The 13902-nt window shown below is 50.2% G+C and overlaps 1 protein-coding gene across 1 annotated transcript; it reads left to right on the top strand.

Moving 5' to 3' along the window:
• Positions 1-779: 779 nt before the first annotated feature.
• PDZK1 (PDZ domain containing 1) lies at positions 780-13901 on the top strand (the record flags this gene model as incomplete). Its single annotated transcript, XM_081306039.1, has 8 exons — positions 780-989; positions 1274-1523; positions 3428-3564; positions 4605-4800; positions 5552-5748; positions 8943-9167; positions 9888-10172; positions 12666-13901. The coding sequence occupies 8 exons, from the start codon at positions 780-782 to the stop codon at positions 12717-12719; spliced, it is 1554 nt and encodes a 517-aa protein (XP_081162165.1). The 3' UTR covers positions 12720-13901.
• Position 13902: the final 1 nt, after the last annotated feature.

The raw sequence follows: 13902 nt of genomic DNA, 5'->3' as shown, positions 1-13902 counted from the left end.
ATGGGAGGAGGAGCCACCTCAGGAGGGAGGATCTGATCTGGCCACGGGGCCTCTCTCTCATTCCTGCCGAGGGACTGTCACCCTGGGGCCTGTTGCACCGTCTCTGTTGCGGCACCACATGGCCAGGCGGCTCTGGGGCCACCACATGGCCAGGCGGCTCTAGGGCCACCACATGGCCAGGCGGCTCTGGGGCCACCACATGGCCAGGTGGCTCTGGGCCGACTGTGTCATTGTCTGAGGTCCTCTCAAGGACTCCCACTGACCTTCCTCTTCGTGGAAGAGCCATTCTCCCGGAAGCTGCTCTTCATTCCTCCCGCCGTTCCCAGACCCTTTGCTGTCCCCCTGTGGCTCTAAGTCTCCCTCTGGGTGAGTGTCCACCGTATAGGAATGCGCTCAGGTCCTCCCTGTCTTGTCCAGGGGTCTGTCCTTATCACCTGAGCCCTGATGGGCTCCCACACATCTGGATGGATGTGGCTGGTCTGCTCTTGAGAATTCTGAGTCAGGTATTGGACTTGATTTCTTTAGGTGAGGGACAAGAAGGGGTCTGGTTGGGCTGATGAAAGGGAAACCTCTGTGTCCAGTACCCAGTGGCCCTGTCTGAGACTCCAGAGGAAAGTGCTGCTTGGAGAACAGCAAGTCCTGGTGGTGATGTCCTGGACACCCAGTGTGGCCGCGCGGGGACGTGGAGAACAGAGGTGGAGAAGAGAAGCCTGGGATTGGAGAACAAGGTTCTGATCCAGTTCAACTCTCTTTGCCCGTTTGTTTTTTTCACCACAGAAATGGCCTCCGCCTTCAACCCCCGGGAATGCCGACTGTCCAAAGAAGAAGGGCAAAGCTACGGCTTCTTCCTGCGAATCGAGAAGGACACGGACGGCCACCTGGTCCGCGTGGTTGAGAAGGGTAGCCCAGCAGAGAAGGCCGGTCTCCTGGACGGAGACAGAGTTCTTAGGATCAATGGCACCTTTGTGGACAAGAAGGAGCATGTGCAGGTGGGTGAGGCGGGTTCTCAGGGTCTCTCCAGCCGCCACAGCTCTGCGGGGTGTGATTCGGGCCAGCAGGACTTGGTTCTTCCCCAGCAGCCGCTGGCAAGGAGGTATCAGTGATGTTGGCCCCCAAGTCCCCTAGTAACCCACACTGTGCCCAGTGGGCATTTCTCCCTGGGAAGCCGGCCCTCGAGGAGCTGTCTGGTGCCAGAGCCCAGCTGGTCTGCCCGGGGCCGGCGGGCGGGGAGCCGTGGAAGGGCTACGGATGTGCCAGCCCCTCCTCTTCCCAGGTGGTGGATCTGGTCCGGAAGAGCGGGAATGCAGTGACTTTACTGGTTCTGGACGGAGAGTCCTACGAGAAAGCCATCAAAAAACGGGTGGACTTGCAAGAGCTGGGCCGGAGCCCGGAGGAGCGGGGCTCGGACGCCGCGACCCTGGCCCCTGTGGTGAGCGGGACGGCGGGGCCGTGCGCCCGGCCGCGGCTCTGCTACCTGGTGAAGGAGGGCAGCAGCTATGGCTTCTCCCTGAAGACTGTCCAAGGTGAGCTCACGGCAGGACACGGAGAGCCCCTTCCAGCAGGTTCTCTGTTGGCCGATGACTCTTCCCGTTTGACTGTCTCGTCAGTGCTCCCCGAGGTCCCCCTGGCTCTGTTGTGCAGCGAGGGTCATCACGCGGACACCAGGGAGGGCTGGTGGGGGCCCTGCACTCTGGTTCCCCACCACTGGCCAGCTTGACGGCCCTTTGAGGCCAGAGGGTGGTGGGCTGATGCTGCTTTGTTATCCTCCAGCGTCTGGGGTGAAGGTGGAGGGAGGCAGGACAGGAGGGCCTTCCCACAGCCGCCTGTCGGGGAGCTTTGGGCAGCGGGGCCGGGGCGGTCATTATTCAGCAAATTCTGGAGCAGGTGTCAATGCCCGACATGGTGACTGTGGCTGAGGGCCTGGGGTAGGCAGATCCTGTCCGCAGCTCCGCCCCCACTGTTCTGAGGTGTGTCCCTGACGCTGGCCACATACCTGAGAAGCCTTGGCCCTCAGGGAGCATGCAGATGCTATCTCCGTCATTTCAGAGGTGCGGACTGACCAGTACCCGGAGGGGAAGATGTTTTCATAGAAACGCAGAGGTATATAAAGGTACCAGGAGAAATGTCAAGTGCCTCGGGACACGCGGTTCCAGTTTTCCTGATATGTAATTCATACAGTCACCTAAAGCGACTCTTTGCCTACATGGAAATATTAGTAGCTCTTAACATTTTCATTTTTAATTTTTTATTGTTTTAATTTATAAGTGACAGAATGTGTTTTGACATTATACGTGCATGAAGCATAATTCCTGTTCTTGTGGTTGTACACGACGTGGTGTGACACGGGTCGTGTATTCCCATGTGAACACAGGAAAGTTGTGTGTGACTCGTTCCACTGTCTTTCCTCTTCCCATGCCCCTCCCTTCCCTTCATTCCCCTCTGTCTCATCCCGTGAACTTCTATCCCTCAATATTGTGAGTTAGCATCCACCTAACAGAGAGCATATTGACCTTTGATTTGGGGGGCTGGCTGACTTCACTTAGCACAACAGTCTCCAGTTCCATCCATTTACTGGCAAATGCCATCACCTCATTCTTCTTGACGGCGGAGTGAATTCCACTGTGTATACACACACCACACTTTCTTTATCCGTTCATCTGTTGAAGGACACCCAGGCTGGTTCCCTAGCTTAGCTGTTGTAAATTGAGCTGCTGAAAACCTTGATGTGCCTCTGTCCCTGTAGTGTGCTGCTTTTAAGACCTTTGGGTATACACCAAGGAGTAGGATAATTAGGTCAAATGTTGGTTCCATTCCAAGTTTTCTGAGGAATCTCCATCCTGCTTTCCAGAGTGGTTGCACCCATTTGCAGTCCCACCAGCCATGTAGGAGTGTGCCTTTCCCCCCCATCCTCGCCACCATTTGTAGTGACCTGTATTCTTGGTGATCGTGAGTGGAGTGAGAGGGTCTCATGCCGTGTTAATTGTGAGATCTCAGTACCTTGGAAGGACTGACGCTTGTTAACTGGCACCCCACTCGCCCCATGCAAACGCACTGTGCTTTCCCTCCCTCCACTGGTAGGTGATGGTGGTGATAGTGCCACCCACAGAGGAGGAGACGGAGCAGATGCCTCCTCATTCCACAAATGCCAAGAGAGGGACGCAACGATGAAGCATTTTCTGGTTCTAGGGGCCATTGCTACCTGAGACTTAGTCGGGCTCAGATTTCTGTTAAAATGAACAGACACCTGCTAAGTGTGACCATGTCCACCTTAGTGCTGGGAGCCGTGACGGATTCTAGGTCAGCCCCTGAGGGTCACGTGAGCGAGCTCTGAAGTTGGAAGCTCTGCTGTCGCGTCCCTGGGAGGAGAGCCTTTTCCAGGGGACCCCAGCTTCTCTGTGCGACGGGTTCCTGCCCCGCTCTCTTCCAGGTAAAAAGGGAGTGTACGTGACTGATCTCACCCCCCAGGGTGTGGCCATGAGAGCCGGCGTCCTGGCTGACGACCACCTGATTGAAGTAAATGGAGAGAACGTGGAGGCGGCCGGCCACGAGGAGGTGGTGGAGAAGGTAGACCCAGGGCGTCTGTCCCTCCCTCTCACTGGAAGGGGTGGCAGGCGGGTGGCGGGTAGGTTTCTGAGAGATGGACCCTGGGGTGGAGAGACTCGCCCGTGGCCCAGCAGGGCTACTGCAGGGCTTTGGAACTGGAACCTCACCTGGGCTCTCACCTAGAGTCTGAAGAACCCTGCAGCTTCTGTCTGGGATCCGGTTTGCACAGTTCTCCTCCTCACACACTTCCACTTCCTGTGCTGGTCACCTGTGGTCACCTGAAGTGATTAAATAGAAAATTCCAGAAACGCAGTGCCTATGTTTTAAATAACTTTTGTTACTTATTAATCACTACGCTTAATTTATAAACCAGACTTTATCATAAGTGTGTGAGTGCAGGAAAAAACATAGAATCTATCAGGTTCAGGACCATCTGCTATTTCCAGATGGTGGTCATGTGACTAAGGGACAGGTAGTGTGGACAGTGTGCACGGCGTGGATATGGTGGACAAGGGATGATTCCTGTCCTGGGCAGGTGCGGGGCAATGGCAGGGGACTCCATCTTAGAAGGTCATGCCATCCAGAACCTAGGAAATACTCCTGGGAGTCTCCGTTCAGGGTTTCTGGCCTGCAGTTGACTGTGGGTAACAAACCACAGGAGAGTGAAGCTACGGAGAGGGGACGCTGTAAAGTGTCCAGGACCCACGGGGACAGGGGTCTCCTCTGAGGTCACCTGGACTCTTGAGCTGGACCGGCCTTCTCTCCTCTTGGTGAATGGCCTTCCAAGTGGACCCTGCTTTCTTTCTTTTCCAAACTCCTGTGGGGGCCTTCCCCCACCTGCCTTTGTGGGTTTTGTGGGTCCGGTGGACCGTGTTGGTGAAGTCCTCCTTGATGAAGGAGGAACAACCCTAGAGGTGGAGAGAGGACAAAGCGGGCGCAGCATCCCCGCCAGCGGAGGCTGGAGTGGCCACTCCGTGGGCTGTGGAGACTGCCCCCAGAGGAGCCTCTTCCTCCCAGCCTTGTTCTTGGGGACTGAGGCTGGCTTCCCGTGTGTGCTGCAGGTGAGGAAGTCGGGGAGCCGTGTCGTGTTCCTGCTTGTGGACAGAGAGACTGACAAGCGGCACCGTGAGCAGGAGACACCATTCAAGAGGGAGGCAGCCAGCTTGGAACTCCTGCCTCGTCAGCCCCGACTGGTGGAGATGAAGAGGGGCAGCCATGGCTACGGGTTCTATCTGAAGGCAAGCCCGGAGCGGAAAGGCGAGTCACCAGGAGCAGGGCCCCGCAGTGTGACCTACTGATCATCCCAGTCCAGCCTAGAGGCCCGCCAGACCCCAGAGGCCCACCAGGTCTAGGTCGGAAACGGCCCAGAACAGGAGGCGTAGCTAGGTCAGCTTCTGGGTCACCCGGGAGGCCGGCGTTGGGATCCCAAAGTGGGCAGAAGTGAGTTTTGATTTGAATGTACCATATTTGAAGGATCTAGGAGAGAGTTGCCGAGTACCTCCAAAAAGCTCTCTGGGAAGGAGGAACGGAACTTGTTAAAACTAGTGTGAGGGACAGTAAGAGTGAGATCCCGCGGGGTCTGCTCCTTCCCTAGGTGCACACGCTGCGCTCTTCAGACCCAGTGCGGTTGCCAGGGGCCTGACGCTCAGGGCTCAACTTGGTGTAAGATTCACGGGTCCCAGCACCCCCTCTGACTTCCTCTTCAGCCTGCTCCTCTGCCGAGATCCAGGGCCAGTCTTGTATTAACATGACCTTTAACCCTTGAGCCCTTTCCTTGCTAAGGGCTGGGTTTGTTCCCCGGTGTCCTAAGCAGGAAAAGAACCCAGACAGGGTGCTCACAGGCCTCCTGGATGCGGAGGGAGGGACACTAGTTGTACTCCGCACACCTTTTATTTCATTCGAGTCTTTTTTTTTTAAATTTATTTTTTAGTTCATCAGGGCTTTGAACTCCCAGTTTTTGTTTTAGGGGCTTTTCTGATAATTTTATCTTTTTGTGGGGGGAGGATAGGTCAGATCATCAAGGACATAGATTCCGGAAGTCCAGCAGAGGCAGCTGGCTTGAAGACCAATGACCTGGTAGTTGCTGTCAACGGGGAGTCTGTGGAAAACCTGGATCATGACAGTGTGGTGGAAATGATTAAAAAGGGCGGGGACCAGACTTCACTGCTGGTGGTCGACAAGGAGACGGAGAGCATTTACAGACTGGTGAGCAACACAGGCCCGTCTCATGAGTCAGGGTTGGGCCACCACTCCTGCTCTCAAACGCTGGGCTGGAAGGAGGGGATGAGCATCGCTGAGCGGAACTGAGGCTCACATTGGTACTGATATGAAAATGCTTGGGGAACACTGGAGGGTTCTAAGTCCTTGGACCGAAGATCTTGAAAGAATTTGTGAATACACTACAGAACGACTCTTGCCAACCAAGATGATCTATGGAGAACATAAGCCTGGAGAGAGAGAGAGAGAGAGAAAGAGAGAGAGAGAGAGAGAGAGAGAGAGAGAGAGACACAGACCCCCCCAACTCCCCCAAACAGAAAATAATTGAATTTTAAGTTCCATCGATCTTATGTAAAAGCCCAGAAAAGATTATCAAACAGTTTGGAACAGATTTAGCAGGACCAAGTTGTATCAAATTAATCTTACTTCTCCTTTAACAACTATCATTCTAACAGTTACTGTTTGCATGTTTTAAAACACATTTATTTTATCAAAATAATTAGGGTTGAGGCTAATTTAATAGAAATCTGGGGGCTTAAGTACCATCTGCTTTGCTAGGGGTTGGTCATAAAGATGAATAAGAAAAATGGTTCTTGTTCTTACATGATAGACAGTAGAAACGCCTAAGGGCACATAAACGGTACAGGAGGAGGAATAGAATGGAGATGATATTTTTACATAGGAGGACACTGAAGCTGAGAGGAAGTGACTTGCTATAGTCACCCAGCTAGGACTGAAGCCAGTAATCCACTCCAAGTTCTTGGTCTTTCGATTCATTTTATCACCCTCCTCCTTGACACATAGATGAAGTATTTCAAGATGTTTTTGTAAACAAGATCAAATAATAGACCGAATGACAGATGTCAGTGGGTTTTTAGTTGAACAACTGTACCCAAAGAATACTCGATCCTGGAACAATGTCACTGTGGACAGAGGTTTCCAGTGGCAGGCTGCTTGTTCCTACCCTATTTTATTAAATCTGGAATGAAACAAAGAGAACCCATAAAGGACATAAAGCAGTGATGGATGACTAGCTGGCTGGAAGGCATGATTAATATGGTATGAATACGAGATGGTGAGATCTGCTTTAGTGACGCTCCAAAAAGCTGCCCCCTCCCAAAAAAGGTGGTTACATGCAAGTGCTTGTCTGGCTTGCATGAGGTCCTGTTGATGCCTGGTGCTGCGGAAACACCCCCACCACAAAGTTACGGACGTGGCTTCTGGAGGTAGCTACCTCCTTGTGCTGGCATAAGACCACCCTTGAACTACTAGTACCCTGGACAAGTTACCTTCTTCAGGCCTCAGTCTCCTTAGTTAGAAGGTGGGGTAGTTACTGCGAAGGGCTGTCACAGGGTCGAGTGAGTTGATATTTAGGCTAAGTCCATATTATGTGCAGTTCTGAGGAGAACCCTACCCTGGGCCAGTTGGTAATTAGGGGAGAGACTCTGGAAGCCACCGCCTTGTGACTAAGGCTGAAGTCAGCCGACCACTCACTGTTCTAGGGATCCTGCCATCTGGTCCTTTCTGACTCTTCTTAACCTTTCAGAACGATCATAGAATGCTTAAATGTTACTTTATTCTTCTTTGGTTCATATAAAAGAGAACTCTGCTCTAAAAAGGTGGCGGCCCAGCTCTCCAAAGTAAGCTGAGAGGTTGAGGTAGGTGGTGGGTCTTCTGAGAGGTATCGGTGAATATGTGAAAACCTATTCAGTTCCTGGCACATACTAGATAACCAAAGACTCAAAGAAGAATGAATGAAACTAAGTGTTAAAGGTCCCTGTCATTTGCCCAGAGATGGACTGCTCCTGGGAGAGTTGATCTGCTTGTTCATGTTGCGCTCCTGGAGATATTTTGGTATATGATGAGGCACTCTGATAAAGAGTCTCTGGTGTGGAACATTTGCAAATGTGTCACTGATAGGTCTAGGGTTGTTGAATTGGGGATGAGGAGGTTCTGTGCTGGTACCACTCTCAGGAAGGAGGTGCGGTTTTGTGGTTAGTAAGACAGATGAGAAACCAGAGGACCAAACATCTGATTTTAGCCAGGAGGCTCCAGTGCGACTGGGGTGGAGCGCACACTGTGCTCGCCTTCCGTTGGCTCACTTCCTGTCCGTTGCCTAACAAACGTCCTGGGCCTTTGCAGGCAGCCAGGTAACTTCTGATCTAGGTTAGACCACACCCACATCAGCCTTCCTAAAACACCAGCTAATGAAGCTCTTAGTTCTATTAAACAATGTCTGTTTCCTGTCCTGTGCTTCTGTGTCCAAGACCAACATTGCTTTCTTCACATGTGCGGTCTGGTAGTTGAGATGGATCACAAGTATTTAAAGATGGCAGGGAGTACCGGGCGCGGTGGCACATGTCTGTAATCCCAGGGGCTCAGGAGGCTGAGGCAGGAGGGTCTCCAGTTCAAAGCCAGCCTCAGTAAATTAGTGAGGTCCTGAGCAATTCAGCGAGACCCAGCTCTAAATACACTTAAAAAAAAAAAAAAGGCTAGCTGTGGCTCAGCGGTTAAGAGTGCCTTGGTTGAATCCTGGGTGGGAGTGTGGCATAACAGGAGTGCCCGCGAGCAGTCAGAACCATGACAGTAAAACCCACACAGCAGAACCCGGCACCCAGGAGGGCGGCACATGGCAAGAGGTGGAGAGGGACTGCTGTCCATCATGTGACACCTTCCCAGGTTGTCACCGTGCACACAGGGTCTTCTGGCGTCTGAGTCGCCAGTGTGCTGTGTTTTACTGTAACGTGTCTGAGGAGCTCTAATGACCATCTTACTGAAGGTGACTGGCTCAGTATCATGGTGTCAAGAGAAAACAGAAATTCTTTTTTTTTTTTTTTGGTGGTGCTGGACAGCAAATCCAGGGCGCTGTGCATGCTAGGCAAGTGTCCACCACTAAACTGCCCCAGGTACTAGCAACGGTCATCCTTTTGGCTTCTTGTACAGAATTCTATCCTGCTTTTGGTTCATATTTATACACATCTGCATATGTTCATGTAATTCCACAACTGTGCTCAACCTTCTTTTATACTTTTCCTGGCTTGGGTACTAGAAGAATTTTATAGCCTGTAATTAGTTGGATCCAGAAGAGGAGTGGTACATGTATGGTACCTTATAAATAAAACAAGCACATTTACTGATGAGTAAGTATTCATACTTAACTATTTTTTCTCTATTTTCAAAAGGCTCATTTTTCTCCATTTTTCTACTATCAAAGTCAAGAAATACCTAATGGTTCTATCAAAGAGGCTCCAGCTTCTATCCCTGTTCCTCTGGAAGTCTCAAGTCCAGATACTACTGAGGAAGTAGCAGATCACAGGCCTAAACTCTGCAGACTGATGAAAGATGAAAATGGCTATGGTTTTCACTTAAATGCAATTCAGGGTCAGCCAGGCTCGTTCATCAAACAGGTAATCTGATTCCAGCGTCCAGTGAACAGTGTTACAATTGGAAGAGTCTTAGCTTCTTCCACCCATTGATGGCTTAATAAAACGGTGACACTTCTAGATGCAGTGGCTCACTGCATCCTCCAGGCAGGAGGATGGCAAGTTCAAAGGCAGCCTCAGCAACTTAGCCAGGCCCTAAGCAACTCAGTGAGACCCTGTATCAAAATGAATAAAAATGGCTAGGGACGTGGCTCAGTGGTTAAGCACCCCTGGGTTCAATCTCTGGGCCCCTCCCCCACCCCAAAAAACAAAGGAAAAAAAATGGTACACTGCAGACTTTTATCTCACCGGGGCTCAGTACTTTCACAGTCCTGCACCCTCCGAGTAAGTCATACCAGAAGCTCACGTCTGTGCCAACTTGTGTCCCACCTACCTGTCTCCATCAGTGAGCTCACCTGCCTGTTGCACTGTCAGCCCTGTGCACCTGGCAGAGTGCCTTCCCCCACAGGACTGATCATCATCATCTTGTGGTCCCCAGCTGGGAGGGGGGTTCCTAGGGGGACCTACGGCGTCCACAGCCTTCAGAACAGAAAGCGCGATTTTCGTCCAGCTGGCCACACTGCTCACCTGAGTGTGGAAGTCGTAGCTTCCAGAAGTGGAAAGGCATTAAAGAACTGGAGAGGTGACACGGCTAAGTGCCCCTCTTCCCGCTTACAATGGATAACTCGGAACTTGTGCTCACAGGTGCAGGAGGGCGGCCCTGCTGCTGAGGCTGGGCTGGAGGACGGGGACATCGTCATCGAGGTGAATGGGCTGAATGTGCTGGAGGAGCCCTATGAGAAGGTGGTGGACAGGATCCAGGGCAGTGGGAAGAGCGTCACGCTCCTGGTCTGTGGAAAGAAGGCCTATGCTTACTTCCAGGCCAACAAAGTCCCTGTTGTGTCCTCCATGGCTGACCCACTGGCTGCCGATTCCACAGAAGAACCAGGGGCAGCGTCAGAGAACAACCCGCCCGTGGCCAAAGAACGAGTGAGTGACGCTCCGCTTCCCTTTTGTCCCTTACAGCCCCTAACAGGTCACCTGGTGTCTGTTCCTACTGTTTCCTCATGTTGGAAGACCTGGTGAAGAGCAAAGAGACCGTGGAAGGGAGGTGTGCAGGGCAAGCTCCCATTTCCACAGTGCGCCGCGGCTTCAGGACCACAGGGGGGCACAGGACAGGCAGACTTTCCGCTAGATTCTGTTCTGTCACTTGTGGTCCTGGGTAGATGGGTTCACCTGCTTGGTCCCCAGTTTCCTACCTATTAGAAAGGGATAATTTCTAGAACTGTCTCAGAATTATACTCAGGTCTTGAAGTGCTTTAACCAGTATCTGCTCACAGTAAACACAAAAATGATGTTGGGGACAGTTTGAGAAAATAATTGGCAGGTGTTATTGTTTTATTACTAGGAAAGACTAAGCATCATTCTGTTTACACCTGGATTAGGTAAATTCATTAAAATATTTTTTACTTGTGGATGGACAAAACTTTATTATTTTTTAATGTGGTGCTGAGGACCAAACCCAGTGCCTCCCACATGCCAGGCAGGAGCTCTGCCCCTGAGCCCGCCTCCGCCCTTCACTCTCCTCTCCTAAGTATCTGAGGTCCAAGAGCACATCGAGGGTCCAGGTTCGTCGAGACACTGTGGCAAGGCGAGGACTCCAGAGCTGAATGCACAAGGCCCGACTCCGCCTACTTCCCTCCACCCTCTCTCACTGGAGTGCGTGCTGCCACCCCATGAGGAGCCTGCAGATGTGGACCGGAGCCCCGGAGCCCCAGAACTGTCTTCTTGGTTGAGCTCAAGGCTGAAGAAGACCATCACTTGAAGGTGGACAGCGATGACGGCACAGTTACGTTACAGTCACTTTAGGGGCTGGTGCAAAGGGCGCACTGCACAGTGTGGCAGGGCAGTGGATCGTGACGCCCTGTGGTGAAAGTGATGCTGGCCAACGGCCCCCCTTGGGGCCCTGAAATCCCCACCTGAGGTCTTCAGGTTGCAGTGTGGCTCCAGGCCTGGGCACATTAGTGGGCAGCACTTGGTAGCTGCGGAGCAGGGTGCAGCGTCAGAAGACGAAGGGGCAGGGTGAGACTCTTCAGCGTCCTGGAAAGCCATCTGCCCGGAGGTGGCAGCAAGCTTCCCCAGGAGAGAGGAAAACTTGCTGCATCTGTCGAACACGACAGATGACGATTTTGATGAGGAAAAAGCGCCAGTGAAGACATCTGTACGCGACACTCTAGCCCCAACCCAACCAACAACACCAAGATCAAAAGGTCGAGTCCTTCAAAAAACAGGAAGAACTCCTAAAACACCAAGGGCCTGGTTCTGCAGAAGACGCTAAGGCAGAAACCAGGGAGAACTCCTAAAACTCCGCTAAGGCAGAAATGCAAGCAAGCACAGGACAAAGGGCTGTCTCCCCACAGTGGAATCGGTAGGTGAGATGCTCTGCGTGACCCACCAGAGGCCACTCAGGATCTCTGCAGTGCGGAAGCCTCTGAGTGAACAGTCTCCATCTTCAGGCCTGGGCTGGGGCTCAGTGGTAGAGAGCTGGCCTAGCATGTGTAAGGCACTGGGTTCGATTCTCACCACCACAGGTAAATAAAGGTCCATTGACAACCAAAAAAAAAAAAAAAAAAAATTCTGTCTTGTTTCATTTCTGTAACAGTTGGTATCCGGCTGTCCTTTTTATTATGCAAAGTGAGAGCTTTCCCTACTGTGTTTGGTAAATGTCCAGGTTTCATTGCCAAAAATGTGTTGTCCAAAATCCTGGTTTTTTTTTTTTTGGTACGGGGATTGAACTCAGGGCATTCGACCACTGAGCCACACCCCCCGTCCTATTTTGTATTTTATTTAGAGACAGGGTCTCACTGAGTTGCTTAGGCCTCGCCATTGCTGAGGCTGGCTCTGAACTCGTGATCCTCCTGCCTCAGCCTCCGAGCCTCTAGGATTACAGGTGTGGGCCACTGTGCCTGGCAGTGCCTGTTTAGTTTTTAAAGATGGAACTCCACCTTTGCTTGGTTTTTAAGTGTTATGGGATGTTATGATAATGATTTATTAGTAATAGTGGTGGTCAGACATGGAAATGGTGGGAACACAAATATATATATGAAATAAACTCAGTACTTTAATAAAGTAAAAAAAAAAGATGAATTCAATATTTTTTTCTATTCTACTGATTGGTGAAATAAATAACAAATACTCATTTTAATGAACATAAAATAAACACTGACCTTATATTCTAGAAAGCTTAATAAGTATTCTAATTATCTTAACAATTCCTCTATAGGTGGTTAATTACAGTTCTATGCTAGTGTTATAGAAGAGAAAAATATACGACGTTAAGAAATGCGTTAATGTGTCAAATAGCAAATTGGAAACAAAGCCAAGTGCAGGATTCAGATCACCTGTCTCCTAGAAGTGACTCTAGAATAAACCACCCCTCTCCTGACATTCACAATCTGTAAATCCCCTGTTGTCTTTGCACAGGCCCACAGTACAGCCTCGCACTCTTCTTCCAGTTCTGAAGATACAGAGATGTGATGCCGGAAATGACCCCTTTGGCCGACACTGCTCAGGGTCCAGAATCGACTTTCTCCACGAGCTGCCTCCACTGACTGTCTCCATTCCACCTGTGTGACCGTCTGCTGTTGTCATTTGCCTTAGGGGCTGCTCTTGCAGGTGGCTTATTTATGGTTCTTAGGAAGATGTAAGGCAGGAGTCACATCATTTTTAAGTGATCTCCTCCAGGCTTCAACTCAACTCCATTTCTCTAATGATTCTCTTACTCCTATAGGCTCCCTGAACACCAAAAAAACAAACAAACAAACAAACAAAAAAACAAAAAAAAAAACAAAAAAAAAACCTCATAATCTATATATGTGAGAGTTGCTAAATAAAAATATCTAAGCAGATCTGATTAAAATCAGGCTTTTACAGAAATGCTGTGGTTGCTGGAATCAATACTATTAAAATGCCTTTTGACTATGCTTGAAACCTCCCTATTAGCTGGTGTAACCTTAGTAGTGCTTTTGTTTTGGACAAACTTTTTATGCTTTGATCTTCTAAAACCATGATAATATAGAATAAGACCTTAATAATAAAAGTGATAACATTCATAATTGTCTTAAGATGCATTTGAGTATCCTAAACATTTTTTAGAGCTACCTTTAAAGAACTGGAGTCCTAGGATATGAAAGTGACTACTGCAGTTCCTTGTTTTACCTCACACCATGAGGGGCAAATAAAAGGAAGACATGGGATATATCATCCTGAATTCAATGTAGGGTACTGACTCTTCTTTTTTGGGAGTACCAGCGATTGATTCAGGGACACTCAACCACTGAGCCACATCCCCAGTTCTTTTTTTGTATTTTAGAGACCAGGTCTCACTGAATTGCTTAGCACTTTGCTCAAAGTTGCTGAGGCTGGCTTTGAACTCATGATCCTCCTGCCTCAGCCTCTCAAGCCACAGGGATTACAGAGGCGAGCGCCACTGGGCCCGGCTCACTCTTACTATTAATTTTAAAAGAAATCAAGATAACAACATAGGGCTGGGGTTATAGCTCAGTGGTAGCGCACTCATCTGGCACGTGTGAGGCACTGAATTCGATCCTCAGCACCACATAATAAATAAATAAAGGTATCATGTCCATCTACAACTAAAAAAGTATTAAAAAAATGGCAACATAACCTGAAGTCTCTCTTGGTAGAATCTCGTTCAGTT

Source organism: Spermophilus citellus (assembly GCF_964194105.1).
Source record: "Spermophilus citellus genome assembly, chromosome: 9".
NCBI classification, from domain to species: domain Eukaryota; kingdom Metazoa; phylum Chordata; class Mammalia; order Rodentia; family Sciuridae; genus Spermophilus; species Spermophilus citellus.
The sequence above is the reverse complement of the archived record's forward strand: the minus strand, read 5'-3'. Positions and strand labels throughout refer to the sequence as shown.